Source organism: Neofelis nebulosa, chromosome 13, assembly GCF_028018385.1.
Source record: "Neofelis nebulosa isolate mNeoNeb1 chromosome 13, mNeoNeb1.pri, whole genome shotgun sequence".
NCBI lineage: Eukaryota > Metazoa > Chordata > Mammalia > Carnivora > Felidae > Neofelis > Neofelis nebulosa.
In genome coordinates, this window is record NC_080794.1 from 58,084,686 (window position 1) to 58,100,648 (window position 15,963).

At 44.8% G+C, this 15,963-nt stretch overlaps 1 protein-coding gene across 4 annotated transcripts in view; it reads right to left on the bottom strand.

Annotated features, from left to right (window-relative positions):
- MYOF (myoferlin) overlaps window positions 1-15,963 on the bottom strand; it is a 153,203-nt gene that overhangs the window by 22,966 nt on the left and 114,274 nt on the right. For 3 of the 4 annotated variants that reach the window (XR_009252459.1, XM_058697186.1, XM_058697184.1), the window contains 9 exons: window positions 15,278-15,459; window positions 15,026-15,184; window positions 14,807-14,905; window positions 13,674-13,835; window positions 11,638-11,803; window positions 7,945-8,021; window positions 3,886-3,897; window positions 2,281-2,379; window positions 632-757 (listed from right to left, as the gene is read on the bottom strand). Coding sequence is in view for 3 of the 4 variants with exons in the window: in XM_058697186.1 (XP_058553169.1) it covers window positions 632-757; window positions 2,281-2,379; window positions 3,886-3,897; window positions 7,945-8,021; window positions 11,638-11,803; window positions 13,674-13,835; window positions 14,807-14,905; window positions 15,026-15,184; window positions 15,278-15,459 (1,082 nt within the window). In the remaining variant the exon portion in view is untranslated. The remainder of the gene's footprint in view (window positions 1-631; window positions 758-2,280; window positions 2,380-3,885; window positions 3,898-7,944; window positions 8,022-11,637; window positions 11,804-13,673; window positions 13,836-14,806; window positions 14,906-15,025; window positions 15,185-15,277; window positions 15,460-15,963) is intronic. The other variant, XM_058697185.1, reaches the window with a different exon arrangement.

Genomic DNA, 15,963 nt, shown 5'->3' on the forward strand with positions numbered 1-15,963 from the left:
ACTTCACAAAGAATGTGACACTTGAGCTGACCTTGAAAAGGATGAGTAGGAGTTTGTCAGACCACAGAGAGGGAAGGCAGAAGAGCCTGTCCCGAGGCTCCCAGTTGTGAGCAGACCGAGGTGTGTCTGGGGCCTGGGAGAGGTCCTTGAGCAGCAGCGCACCAGGGCGAGGGAGCAGAGGAGCTCAGGGAAGGCCAGCTCCGCCTTAGGAAGGAGTTGGGACCTGAGCCATCGTGGAAACCCGACATCTTTTAGGAGTCAAGAAACATGATCATGTTGGGCTGCGTGGGGAATGGACTGGAGTAGGGCAGAAAGGTCAGGAAGTTGCCTGGTGGTCCTGCTGGAAGGCGGGGAGGAGGCAGTGGGGGCAGGGAGGAGAAATGAGGTCTTGACGACGCTGAATCTGCAGGACTCAAGCTTGGATGGCACAGGCAGGATGACAGAAATGTACTGAGAACGGCTTTGAAGCTTCTGGCCCCCACCCCATGGCCCGTTTTCTTGTCATCACCTTGTAGCATCCTTCAGATGTCAGAGGACATGTCCCTGCCCCAGAGGCTGGCTGTCCATTATCCTAGGTCTCTAAAGAAATTAAAGGTGGATTTGAAACAGAACAGAAACACACGTTGCTCACCTTAAACTCTCCTACCACAGAAGGATCTTCATTTTCATCGGATTTGCCTCGATACAGCTTGAAAGTATCCGAAAAGTCGGTCAGGCCGCCGAATTCTGTTACATCCTCCAGTTCACAATCATATACCTGAAAACCATCAACAGCTTCTTAATTTCTCATTAAAATGCAGGTGGGGTCTAAACCAAAAAGACTGGCAATACCAAGTGGGCGTGAGGGTGTGGATGCAGCGACGGGAACCCTCACATCGCTGGCAGGAATGTAGAAGGGCACAACCACTTGGGGCAAACATCTGGCAGTTTCTTATTGAGTTAAATACCCAGTGACTCTATGATGCAGAGGCTGCATTCCTAAGTGTTTATTAAGAAAAATGAAAACACGTCCACATGATACGAGAAGGTCTGAAGCAGCTTCATTCTCAGGAGAATGGATACACAAATCGCAGTATATCCGTACAATGAACTGCCACTCAGCAATAAGAAGGGACAGAGTACCGATACACAGCATAGTGTGATGGATCTCAAAACAACTGTGTTGGGCTAAAAAAGCCAGACACACACAAAATACATCTGGTATAAGCCTATTTATATGGAGTGTAAAAACAGGCAAAAGTCTATGGTGATAAACCAGATCAGCTGTCTCCAAGAGCGGTGGGCGATGGTGGATAATTGGCTGGAAGGGGTGCACAGGAGCTCTCTGTGGTGATGGAAGTGTTCTCTGCCTTGTTTTGGGGGGCGGTTTACACGTAGACGCATACAACTATCACAACCCATTGAATGGATTCCTTTATTGTATGTAAATTATACCTCCATAACAGAAACAGAAGAGGAGGAACAAGAATGAGAATGAGGGAGGAAAGGAGGGAGGAAGGGAGGGTGGTTCGGGGACTGATCTACCTGAGCAGTTTGATCATTTTTCCAAATTAGTGGTTCTTTACATGCTGGTGTTTCTTGAGCTGCACTGAGATGTTATGATAATAAGGTGAAAATATGTGGAGGTTTTCTACTTTGATGGGGAAAATCATTTTAATGGCTAGATATTTCTCATTTAAAATTTTTTTTCCTCCCATGCAATGTTCTGAAAACTTTAGCATTTGCTTCTACTTAAGCGCATTAATTATAGCCTGAAACATGGAATGAAGAATTGGAAACTCAAAACATTAAACCAGGAGATCACAGATAGCCAGATCTGCCTAGCTCAACAGTTCACCTTCCTCCTGGACACATGGGTCCATGGTTGTGATGGTATGTTATACCCATGTAACAGAATCAACTTTTCAGCTGGTGAAATGGATGCCTGTTTGGAGGACAGGCATGTTGACATTTCACACTGTTCTGTAAGAGCATGACTTTTAGGGTTCCTTGGGTTGAACTGGATAATTGTTGGCCTAATTAGTGTGGTGCCAACCCATTCCCAACCCTCTGTCAGATGCCCTCAGCCCCAAAGTGGCAGTCACATAACCATAAATCAACAGCTGTCCTCAAGCTCCTGGAATCTTGGCAAAGCCAAAGCCTATTGCAAGAGGACTCTCTAGGAAGCCAGAGGTGCCCAGGGCCCCTCCCCATCACCCCTTTTGTCTTCTACTTAGCTCTGCCCATGGTCAGTTACAATGGATGCCATTCCCTCACCCACAGCAGCACAGGCCCAGGTACCTTGAGTTTGGAATAGCCCTTCTGAACATATTGTCCACATTTTTCATGTTCCCCTGTGGAAGCATAAAATTTGCTCCACCAGTCAACGATTTCTTCCTCCTAATGAAAGACATCAAAATGGAAAAACCTTTATGTAGTATTGACGTGGATTTCCAATCAGTATAGGAAAACCCATATGTAACAGGTAAGAGAAATAGGTACTTCTGAACCTGAAACAGGGGAGACGATAGGATTTTTGTTTACATGTAGATTCAGATTCAGCATTCACGATTCTTCTACCCAGAAGCTACAGGTGAAATGACCATCCTTGGTGGGATCTAATGCCCAGAGCTATAATAGATTATTTTTTAAAAAAATATTTTATTTTATTTATTTTAGTTTTAGAGAGAGAGAAAAAGCATGAGTGGCGGAGAGGGGCAGAAGGATAGGGAGAGAGGGAATCTCAGGCAGGCTTCATGCTCAGTGCAGAGCCCCACATGGGGCTAGATCCCACAACCCTGGGATCATGAATGACTCAGCCGAAATCAAGAGTCAGATGCTCAACCTGCTGAGCTACCCAGGTGCCCCTAGATGATTTCTTACAGCCTATAGACACAATATATTCATTAGTCTGATTTTACTTTTTTAGCCTGTTGACTTGGTATTTATATATACAAATTAATTAGATAAAACTTCCCTTATATGTTTTCCACTATTTCATTTCTTTAGTCCTTATAGCCAGCAATACATTATAAAACAAAGCTAAGCTGAGAGGTGGAAAAACTGGTTCTAATTCCAGTCCCATCCTTTACGTTATAAGCTGTACTCTCACATTATAAGTCACATCGGCTTGGGCAAGTTATCCAACATCTCTGAGCATCAATTTCTTCATCCACCGAGTGGGTAAGAGCACTACCTGTTTCCATCTACTTCAGAGAGTTGTTTTGGAAATCAAAAAAGATCATTAGGAGAAAGAGCTTTAAAAATGATAAAATGTAAAACACAGTAAGGAGGCATTATGGGTCATTTAGACAAGTTGCTCCCAACCTGTCCTTGGGGTTTCTAATTCAATCAGCCTGGGGGGAGTCCTGGGCATTCAAGAATGTTTTCTTAAATTCCACAGGCGAATCCCATTGTGTGGTCAGTGTTCAGAACCTCTGGTTTAGACGGGTAGCTCTTGGTTGGGCAGAGGGGATAGCATATCAGAGTCACTTGTACAACAATTTAAAACTGCAGAAGCCTATAGTTTATTAAAGGCTGCTATAAGTTCTACTCAAATTTTTAACAAGAATAGAGCCTCATCAGACCCACCCATTGCTTATTTTAATATACCTGGGAAAGAGTGATCTTGCTGGGGGGGGGGGGGGAAACAGTGTCACCTGTAACATAGACTCTTACTCAGTCTGGGTAGGGGGCAGGGAAGGAACACTCAAGAAAAGCTATTTCCTTTCTGTGTACCATAGACATGCAAACACACACATACACACACACACACACTATACAGAATTATTTCCCCTTTATAGTCAGTAAACTAAGCCTGGATTTTAAAAAGTTTCTTTACGTATCAGCTATAGGCAGAAAATCTAAAATGAATCTTAAATCTAGCAAAGCGTGTACAATAGTTACCTTTTCTGTCAGCTGTTTATCACATATATGCACAGGAAGAGGGCAAACCGTGTCAGGTCACACAGATATGGAGACCCCATGAGCATCAGGTTTAAAGAGAAAGAAGAAGGAGAAATTAATTTTCATGCATGCTTTAGATGATCAACATTTTGATGGATTATTTAAAGTATTCAGGATGATCTCATAATTAAACACACCTTCCTGGTTTCTTCTCTGAAAACGTGCACATGAGTTACAAATAGTATTAAAATGGAAGGGTTGGAGGTAGCCACCCACATCCCATGTTCTCAAGGGTTAGATAATCTCATTGTCTGCCAGCACAGCGGTCACAAGATGGGAGGGATGGGGGTGCATGGAAGTGTGGCCACTCATCAGTCTGCCCCCAACCTTTCATTTCACTTAGCTCCTAAAGTATTCCCCAAATTGGCCTTATTCTTATCCCTTCAAAAACTCCTGTCAGGGGAAAATCATGTCTAGCATGGCTGCAACATCATCATGTAGCTGCCTTTCCTTGCTTTTTCCCCATGCCTCTGTTACAGCACCAAATACAGATGCGTCCATCAACACTGTTCGAAGATGTCAAGTTTCTCACGGTCAAATGCTTCCATCTGAGCTTCTGCATGGAGAATCCACCCCTGATCTCAGGGTGCATCCTAGAGATGAGGGAATGGTGAGCTCGGATGCTGGGCTTGAGTTTTCTTTCCGTGCCTGCTGGATGTCACCCAAGTTCACCTTCAGGGGCAGTCTGAGGAACTGCTATCTAGACCCCCTTTCTGAAATCCTAACTTCATTTCTCATGTGAGGAGACAGCAGCTCCTCATTATAGGCCCTTCCTGCAGCTGTTGTATGAGGCGGCCACAGGGCTTCCTCTGTTAAGCGCCCCTTGGTGTTTTCTGATTGGCGTTTATTCAGTACACAGCATTGCCAAGAGAGGCAGAGAGATAGACAGATGTAACAGTTTGTTATATTAGATTCATACCAAAGCAGGATTAAAGGTTAAATCGCAGCCAGATTGAGATTTTGGAGAGAGGGACTTTATGCCAAAAGTACATTCACATTCTGAATGGTTCCTGAATTTTTTAAAAAGATTTTTAAACTCTGTTTATTCACATCTATTTTTATTCACATCTATTTTTAGCTATTTGAAATCATTTCCAAGAAGAGAATAGTTTATGGTTTAAAAAGCGTGACTCAAAACAAGTGTCTGGTTTTAAAAGTTAGGATTAATATGGGAGAATTTATTCACGCCCATTTACTCAGGAGTTCATGCGGAAAAGGGATGGGAGCATCTCAAGAAGCTTGCTTTATGGTATCTGCATGACAAGAGTCTCCCCGGGCTTCAAACAATCACATTTGCTTAAAGATCACCTTTCACTCCAAAATCTAGTATTAGAAGGAATCTGAAAGGAGAATTCATGTCTTTAGACCAAGGTCCCCGTGGTCCCAAGCAGCTTCATGCATTTTCTCATCATACATACATGCACTGTCGTTGGAGAAGCCATTTTGCTGAGTGCTGTTGACATACTGCTTAAACACTGGAATTGGAAGGTAATTGTTGAAATGGCCATGTAGGAATGCCCATGTTATCTGGCTAGCACTTACCAATTTGCCCCAGGCACCACCTTTCTTGTGGTAATGCTGAGCCCATTTAAGAACTCCCAGAGATCCGGGGCACCTGGATGGCTCAGTCGCTTAAGAATCTGACTTTGGCTCAGGTCATGATCTTGTGGTTTGTGAGTTACCAGGCCCATGTCGGGCTCTGTGCTGACAGCTTGAGCCTGGAGCCTGCTTCAGATTCTGTGTCTCCCTCTCTTTCTGCCCCTCCCCTGCTCACACTCTGTCTCTCTCTCTCTCTCTCTCAAAAATAAACATTAAAATTAAAAAAATAAATAAAAAGGAACTCCCAGAGATCTCACAGGGTAACGGTGTGAGTTTCTGTAAGCACAGGACAGTCACCCAAAGCCCTAGCCTCCAGCTCACATCAACAGCAGTTAGTTTTGACTTACTCTCTCAATTTACCCAGATTAGTGGTAACGGACATACATTACACATATATCACATGTACATGTAATGCACGCACATCATGTACATGTAATATAGGACATCAGCAAAGTTGTTATTATTTGCTCTTCCAAAGCTCAACTTCATTCATTTGACTTTGCCGAGATGTGTACTGTCTTCCCTAATGTATGGGTGGAGTCAGTTTTTGAGGGGAGATTCCAAGCGGCCTTTCCTAACACAGTGTGCCTCAGCTAGGTGTTAGCAGCACAAGCTGACTAAAGTCATGTACAGTATAGTAGTCCCCACTTGTCAGCGGGGCATACGTCCCAAGACCTTTAGTGGATGCCTGAAACTGCGGGTGGAATTGAACCTTGTATATATTATGCTTTTTCCTATACACACATACCTATGATAAAGTTTAATGTATAAATCAGGCACAGTGAGAGATCAACAATAACTAATAATTAAATAGAAGAATTATAACAATATACTGTAATAAGTTTTGCGACTATGGTCTCTCTTTCAAAATATCTTATTGTACTGAACTCACCCTTCTGATGATGTGAGATGATAATATGCCTAAGTGATGAGACGGGTGAGGTGAGTGACATAGGGGCTGTGACGCAGTGTCAGGCTACTATTGCCCCTCTGACACTGCGTCAGAAGGAGGACCGTGTGTTTTGGGACAGCAGTCGACCACGGGGAAAGTGAAACCTCAGATAGGGAGGGGGGGGGGCACTGAACAATGGCGGTTCCGAGTGCTACCACCTCCAATCCTGTTCCGCTGCAACTCAGATTCTATGATGTAAACTAACCTTTCACAATGTGTTGTTCCAGTAGCCCAGTCATGGGTCAAGTACTGTTACGAAATGAGTGACAATATCAGCATAGATTGGCCTTGATTCTTCTTGATCCCCCATATGTAGGGCTACCGAGGACACAGCAGGCACGAATAAGAATTGTTTGGCGATGGAAAGTAAGAAAACTGGAGATAGGTTACAGAACAGGATCTAAAACTGCCTTTTTCCTGGGCCATTGTGAAAACGTATTATCAATCAAGGTTCTTAAGTATACAGTACTTAATTTCTCCCTAGGCCACCACTGTTTTGGTGGGAATATGTGAGGTCGTTTGCAAAGCAAATGTGGTGTTTCGCAGATTTGATATTGTCATTTATGACTGTGGAGGATTCCCAGGGAACAGAATCAAATGCACTGCGACACAGAGCTGGCTGTGGAGACCACATTTCATATGGTCCAGTTGGTAGTGAGCTTAATGAAGTGGGAAGGAAGTGAATTTTTTAAAAGGCACTGTTTATGGACATAACATATTAAAGTGCAATCATGTGCATTTTTTGGCCAGTTTGCACATTAAAACATGCTGTGAAAGTCCATCCTAAATGCCAACACAAACAGGGAGATATTTGATGTTTTCTTTTTTCTGGACTGAGACCTTTCTTCCCCCCACCCTCCCTTTCCTTCTTGTAGAATTGGCTGCGAAGGTTCTAAAATAGGGTCCTGAGTGAGCATTTCCACCAATTTCTTCACCTCAAAACCACAGTGAATATAAAAATCTTAGATAACCCACACACGGGCAAATAGGGTCATTAAAAATCCATGACATTTCTACTTCATGCATGCACCCCTTCTTCGGAATGTTCAGTGCTACAAACCACTTCCTGAAATTTCTCTTTCTAGCAAATGGTATCATTCAGACTGTTCACACCAATGGTTCTCAGACCTGCCTGCACATTAGAAGTGCTTGGAGAGATTTTTTAACATACTGATGTTTACTAGGTCCCTCTTCCTCTTGGAGGGTGGGGCCTGGTCCCGGGTATTATTTTAAGTATCCCGGGTGACCCAGGGTAGAGGACATTAATCTACACAACGTCATTTAATTACTGATGAGTGTGAGATTCAGATTCTTTATTCTACCTCCATAAATTGGCTTGGTTATTATTATTTTAATTGCATTGAATGGCGGTTTGCCTGAATTCGCCCAATGCCTAGGCACCTGGAAAATAAAACTGATATTATCCGATGATCAGTTCTGAAACCTACCTTTGAAGCCAGTAATGGTTTGGTGTCTTCTATTTCAATAATGACGTCCCGGCAGGGTGGGGTAGACAGAAGGGAGGCTGCAAGACAAACAATTTCTCACCCAAGATACTTAGGAAAAAAACAGTACTGAACATTCTAGTTGAAGTTCAAGTACAGCAGCCACAGTGGAAAGTAGACTTTACTCATGGGTAGGACTCACTCACTGAGTGTACAGGACCATCCCCGAATGGAGAAGGTGACCCAGTAACTCATCACTTTTCCCAAAACGTGATGTAGGTTTAGACATTTTCTCTTGTCTTGGACAATTAGCCCAGTACCTGTACACAGGAAGTGCTCAAAAAAGAACGGTTCAATTGTGTCAAGAAAGACCAATGTCTTTAGAGGACATGAGCGGAGAAGGAAACCCACATCGGAAGGAGCTTCACCTTCTTAGAATCTGTTCCCAAGACACAGCAAAGCAAAGCAGGGCAAACAGTTGCACATTTCAGGCCTGAAGCTGCAGGCGGCTCATTCAGCTCCGGTTCCCACGGTGGGAGCACAGGGAAGAGGCATCACCCTGGTTTTATGCAATTCCCAGAATACTGCTGACCCGGAACAACACGGGTTTGAACTGTGCAGGTCCACTTATGTGTGGAATTTTTTCAATACACTATGGTACTGTAAATATATTTTATTTTCCTTATGATTGTATTTTTTTTTAATTTTTAATGTTTATTTTTTTGAGAGAGAGACAGAACATGAGCGGGGAAAGGGCAGAGAGAGAGAGAGAGGGAGACACAGAATGTGAAGCAGGTTCCAGGCTCTGAGCTGTCAGCACAGAGCTCGACACGGGGCTTGAACTCACAAACCGCGAGATCACGACCTGAGCTGAAGTCAGAAGCTTCACCGACTGAGCCACCCAGGCACCCCTTATGATTTTCCTAATGTCTTCTTTTCTCTAGCTTACTTTATTGTAAGAATCCAGTGTATAAAATATACAGCATACAAAAAATGTGTTAATGGACTGTTTATGTTATTGGTATTTAAGGCTTCTGGTCAACAGGAGGCTATTAGTAGTTAAGCTTTAGGGGAGTCAAAGTTGTACATGGATTTCTGACTGCATGAAGGTCAGTGCTCCTAACCCCTGCGTTGTTCAAGGATCAACTGTATTTGTGGCTCCGGATTTTGGGATTAGTGCAAGGGCTCAGGGGTAGCCCCTGGGCTCACCAGGTTTGCTTCCAATGAAGCCTCAGCCTAGGGCACGGGTGTGGGTGAGGAGTATGTCTACCCTTTATGGAAGACGGCATTGGGCAGTCAGACATTCAATGGGAGGCCAGCACCCAGACAGAACAAACTGCAAAGCCAAAAGAACTTTCTGTTTAACCCACCCGTGTAGGACCAAAAGCAGGGGAGGGAAGACACATTTTAGGTACATACCACGTGCCGGGGAGTGGACTAAGCCTTTTACGTACTTTATCTCATTTAATCCCTCAATAATCCTGTAGAATATGCACCATTATCCCCATTATAAAGATTAAAAAACGAATCGAGGCTAAGAGAATCCAAGTTACTCGCTTCAGGTTAAACAGCCAGTAGGAAGTGGAAGTAGATGACCTAGGGCTGTCTGACCCCAGAGCTTGTGTCTTAACACGCCAGCACCCAGGGCAGAGTAAATGCTCAATGAAATGGGAAAGGATTAGGGGGACACTGGGGAGACAGGGAGAGTGACATTTACTGAACATCTGCGATACTCCACTTGCTGTGCTGGCTCATTCGATATCCACGCAGCACCCCCATCCCTACCAGCAGTCTCTACATTTCCAAAACAGGCTCCCCCCAAAACTTCTGCCAGCCACAACACAGGACGTGACAGCCAGTTGGGTAGGTGTGCGGGAACACAACTGTATGCAAGCTCCTTCTTAGCAGTTCTCTGCTTTACCAGCCTCACGTAAACAAAGCCTCAAGGCAGGAGGAAAGCTATTCTGTATGCTTCTGACACTAGGCCAGCCAATTACATTCCTCAACTCTTACTCTATTTTTGGTTTTAAGAAAGTACCAGATTCTAGTCTTGGGAACATTATGCTTTGCCCACCCCATACTCCTTACGGATTTTCCTTTTCGAAGAGTTCTCTGAAACCTTGACCATATTTCACATTAATTACAGAGTCACTAACCAGGAGACCTCTGCCTGAGCCCCATCCTACCCGCCCCCCCCGCCCCCCCCTGCCCCATAGACACCAACAAGTCCACACTCGGAGGCCAGAGAAAGATTGCAGAATTTGTGAATTCACGTATTTGGATCAAATAACTTTGTCTCATGAAAGCAGCAGGGGCAATGCTAGGACAATGGTTTCTCTCCACTGAGTAACCCCAAATTAAACAATGCTGCAGTTATAGTAATCCTTGTTGCTATAAAAAATGTTGCTATTTTAGGACTATCAATTCAACACAAAATGCTTGGCATGGGAAATTTCTGGATAAACTCATGTAGGTTTGTTTTTGCCCACGTGTGATTGTGGATTTTATTTTAGCCTCTTCTCTGAATCAGGGCTATAGGATGCTGAAACAGATGAGTTTCAGATGCTCTGTCAAATCAATACCAAACCTTCTGGAAGATTAACTAGAACTGGTTAGCAGGACAGCTGCTTAAACAGAAGACATCTGTTTCAGTCTTGAGGCACCGAAGATCAGCTGAATGAATGTGTGCTAGTTCCCCACGGCATCTAATCTCATGAAGCCAGGGGCCCTGGAACTTTGTTCATTATGCTGACCCACTCCCCAGCCCCTAACACGGACCCTGGCACACAGTAAGCTAAAAACAAGTCATTATTGAATGGGCAATAGCAAGATGCTATTCATTAGCTGTTATTTATTTGGAGCCCTAAGGTCAGCACCATGCCCCACTATCATTTACCTACGAATCATGTGACCTACGGCAGACAAGTCCCCAGCTTTTCCTCCGCGGATAACAATGAAATAGTATCTTTCCAATGACATCGCGGTAACGGGATGCGATCATGAGGATGACAGACAGAAAGCAATTAGAAATGAAAATCCCCCCCCTGCTTCACTGCTCAGGAGGGGACCGCTGTATTTCTTGCTCAAAGCATTTATCACACTGACTGCAACTACTCATGTCCTTGTTTGTCTTCTCTGCTTGACTACATGAAAACATTATGAAGCACTTAACATCTCCCGAAGAGACAGCTTATGTTCAGCCAGGGATAGGTTACTTCAGAAGGTAACAGTTTGGGCGCTGGATGCCGCCCCCCCCCCCCCCCCAAACAAGGTGGGAATTCAAATCTAACTTTTTTTTTTTTTAATTTTTTTTTTCAACGTTTTTTATTTATTTTTGGGACAGAGAGCGACAGAGCATGAACGGGGAGGGGCAGAGAGAGAGGGAGACACAGAATCGGAAACAGGCTCCAGGCTCCGAGCCATCAGCCCAGAGCCTGACGCGGGGCTCGAACTCACGGACCGCGAGATCGTGACCTGGCTGAAGTCGGACGCTTAACCGACTGCGCCACCCAGGCGCCCCTCAAATCTAACTTTACCACCTACTAACTATAGCACCTTGGGAAAGTTACATAGCCCACTGGAAATCAAATGAGTTCTTCATCTGCATGAATATTTTTTATCTTGAGGAGGTCTGTGAAGATTTAATCAGATCTCACATGAAAAACCCAAAGGGATATTTATAGACGTGAATTTTACCTTTTAGCTGTGGCACAAGATCCTCCTTTCCCGCATAAGGGTCGCAGCGAAAGCGGTCCAGGCGGTCGATGGTGCACTGCCCAACGACAGGCTTCCGCCCAAACTGCCTGTGGTCAATGACCTTGATCACCAGAGGAGGCATGTACAATTCTTCCTTGGGCAAGAACTGGGGATTCACAGAGGTAGGCGTCACTTCTCTGTAGCAGAACTTCCCAGTAAATTCTCCCAAAGGGACCAACCCAGACTTTTTGCCTGATTGGTATAGCCCCGGGGACTCACAGTATGTAGTTCAGGAATATATGTGCTAGGCAAACAGCATAGTGCTTCAGGATGGGAGCTGCGAGCCAGATGGCCTGGGGTCAAATCCTGGCTCTGCTACTAGGAGTCGCTTGGCCTCAGGCAACTTTTCAAAGCCCCAGTTATCTCCTCAGTAATAGGAGGGTTGTTTAATTGATGTATGTGAACTGCTTAGAATAGGGTCTCAGTGCCCAGTCACAGGATGCAGACTCAGCATTTAAAAGAAACTGAGATCAAACTGAATCTCCAAGGGAAATAACTGTGGCTTGGGAATCTTTTAGTCTTGGAAGTTCGGTGTCCAAATGGAATGCTCATTTTTCCTCGACTCCTCCTGTTCTTCCTTGTGGAATTTGGTGGCCTCGATGACATTGCCTGATTAGGGAATCATGGGCTGGTCTTGGGGTCTGCCTGGTATGTGGTTCAGATACATTTCCATCTCTGGCCTTGCAAAGGAATCGAAGTTGGGGTTGACTGAGTGGCTTTTCTTCTGCTGACTGAGACTAGATTCAGACTAGAACGTGGGGGGTGGGGGAGGGGCTGGGGAGCAGGCAAGGGTGGGCGGAGTGGCCTGGGGCGATCACTTCCCGATTGGATTCTGGCTTGCAGCACTCCATCTGCACACTGCAGGGGGGAGGAGGACGGCTTTGCAGCCGGAGGAACCTAAGTCCAAACTCTGGCCGCCTACTTGCCAGCTACGTCCCTGGTGTAAATTACTTATCTTCTGGGTTTCCGCTACAGTGGGTGTTTAAGGAGTGAAAAATGCCTGTCTTGCAGGGTGAGAGCAAAGACAAAAGGCAGGGAGTATGAAGGCAGCCGGCACCCAGGGCTGCTGCTGTCGTCTCTCCACATACCCACTGCCGCACAGAAAGTGTGGCCTGACACTCACTTGCAGGACCTGGATAAGGTGTCCCCCTCTCTAGGCCTCAGTTTCTTCATCTGTAAAAGCCCAGGTTAAATCACGGGACCCTAGAGTTTGAGAATGGTGTGCTAGCGACACCAAATGACTAGGGAGAGAAAAGGAATGTGAAGGTCCTGGGCTTTCTACTCCATCAGAGCCAAGGAAATGCCTTGATTTTATCTCTTTGATATAGTACAGTAGGATAAGGATTTAACTGCTTTAAAAGCGGGAGGACTGGGTGACCTCTTCTTGCTCCTATGGGGTCCTATGATGGAGGACCGTGAACCGGATCTGACACTGTCCCATATTCCTAACAACCTGTGGAGCAAGGTGGGTGCCTTCCAGAAGCACCTGGAGGAGGGGTGCAGTCATGGGCTGTTAGGGCATGGCCCCACTGCCCCAAATGGGCTCCGCACCTGCCCTTCCCCAGCCAGCCAGTGCCTATCTGGAGGCTTCCAGTCCATACACACTTGCAAGGGCAGGACTGAGGGTTAGTATTCTGCCCTCAGGGGACTGACCCAAAGCCTGAACCTGGTAGCTGAACAGATGAAAAGTTTATTCTAGAAATACGTATTCTCATAAATATTTCTGTATCACTGGGGATGTCTAAAGCTTCAAGAAATCATCACTATGGTATGAGAGTCTAAGGGACAAAAGTCACTGGCAAGCTGAATCCAAGGCAGGGTTTTTCTATTTGCTGTCAGAGTTTGGAAATATATAAACTTTGTGTGTGTGTGTGTGTGTGATTATATATATATATATATATATATATACATATACATATTTCAGATAAAACTCAGGTACTCAACACACATGGACTATTACAATCTTGATACTGTACCACTTTCATGAAGAGAACAGAACTTGGGAAGTTGGGTGTCTTCTTAAGGTTTTTGATCACCACTGATTCTACCCTTTCCCCTCCACACTCCACAATGAGGCTGGGGGATGTGATAGAAGCCATCTGGTAGTTCTTCATATTTCTTAAGCCCCAAGCTAGAATCTAACAAAACAATATAAAGAGATAGAAAGAAAACCCAGTATATTAAAAATAATATTCAAAGGAAACATTCTTCCTTAATAACAGAAATTCTTTAAGGTTGGCTTGTGCAGATTTGCCTAAAATCTCTGAGACTCTTATTCTGGAAAGCCTGTAGGTCATGCAGAGAAAGTGGTTTTGCCCCTTTTCCTCTGCCTGAGCTGCTAAAAAGCAGAGCAGTGAAGAGTGCAGGAATCAAATCCTGGCTGTGAACCCAGGCAAGTTAGTAACCTCTCTATGTCTCATCTGCAAACAGGACTGACAGCATTATCTATCACAGGGTCATTCCGAGGATCAAGTGTAAACTTCTTAACACAGCGTCTGACATGTAAGCATTCAAAAATGATAGCTGTTGTTTAAAGCCATCTGTTTGGTCTCTGGAAACTCTTACCAAGACAGCTTGAGAATGGAAATCTCAAGGTAACATCAAGGAAGAGACCTTGAGAATGGACCAGACACTGTCCATCAAGCTACCTGTTAGCTCCATCAGCCTGTGTCTGCCCTGATTGTCTGGCATGTCAGCATTTCCTGTTACTCCCATGCCTCTCTCCACCTTGAGTCCCCTCTTGAGTCTCCTGCTCTCTGTGCACACGCGCACACACACACACACATACACACACACACACACACACACACACACTGCTCTTTGTCTGCCTTCCCTCTCCCAGCTCTCCAGTGGACACGGGAAGCTCAGAAATCTCCTGGATCCCAGTAAATGAGAACCCCAAATTCCCTCAGTAAGGCCGGAATTGACCTGTTCTTCTTGTTTCAACAAGCCTTCTATGTCCATGAATATTTCAGATTTTCGGACAAATGCTTTAGGAAGTTGGACACAGCAAGAGAACAGGTGACAAGATTTCATTTCCCAGGTGAAGGATTCCAGTTCTGTCGCTATGTCATTTGACTTGATCCATAAAACTTAGGGAGATGTATACCTCAATGGCAGTGAGCTGGACCACAGGTCTGATCCCCTGGGGAACCATGTATAGATTTGGTGCCCTTTGTGAGGGAAGGATGGGAAGGTTGGAGCCATCCTGTAAAACAAACATGGAAATGTCAGTGCCTCTCTTTAGTTCAAGGGAATGGTGTCGTGGGTTATTAACAAGTATTTTAAACAGTTGCTATGAAAGAATATGTGAGAACTCAGTAAGTACCTTGTGCCTCAGAATCAGTTCTGCGGTTACAAGGACATCCCCACAGGCTTTGTCTCCATTCATTAAGGGGTGCCAGAGAAGTTTGGGTGTGATATCCATTTCTGAGTTTAGCTTTACCAGAGGGGAGCACAAGCTTCGTCCTAAAAATTCATCTTTGCCCTAGAGAAACAAACAATCCTTAAATTCCCCAACAAATATCCCTATAAACTTCCATTATTCCCCAAGCCATCTTAGAAATTCTAAATTACCTACCACTTGGTCATTGTCAAAAAGTTCAATGACAACTTTGGGTGGGTTCTGTAGGACTGTCTGGGGCTCCCCATAGATTTCAATTTCATCAAATATAATCGTTTGGTCCCATGTGGGATTCAGAGTTGAGTGGATGATCTCAGTGGTTTTGCTTCGATGGAGGAAGGAGACATGAGCATACGGATCTAAAACAGAAGAAGAGAGGGGCGCCTGGTGGCTCAGTTGGCTAAGCGTCTGACTTCTGATTGTGGCTAAGGTCATGATCTCATGATTCATGAAATTGAGCCTTGTGTTGGGCTCCGTGCTGGGCTCCGTGCCTGCTTAAGATTCTCTCTCTCCCTCCCCGTTGGCCCCTCTCCTGCTCACACTCTCTCTCTCAAAACAAAACAAAAAAAATAATAATAATAAAAATAAGAACTAAAACAGAAGAAGAGAGTAACAGTGAGGCCGTGGCTAAAGTCCAGCTCCTCAGGACCACTCATTTCAATTGCATGTTCTTCCTCCAGGTGCACTGATCACAGACCCTCACCACCACCTGGGAGATAGGTTGCCGAAGCAATCATGAAAAAGGACAGAGCTGGAGGCATCACACTTGCTGGTTTCAAATTATATTACAAAACTATAGTAATCAAAATGGTATGGTAGTAGCATAGAAACAGACACAGGAATCAACAGAACAGAGAACTCAG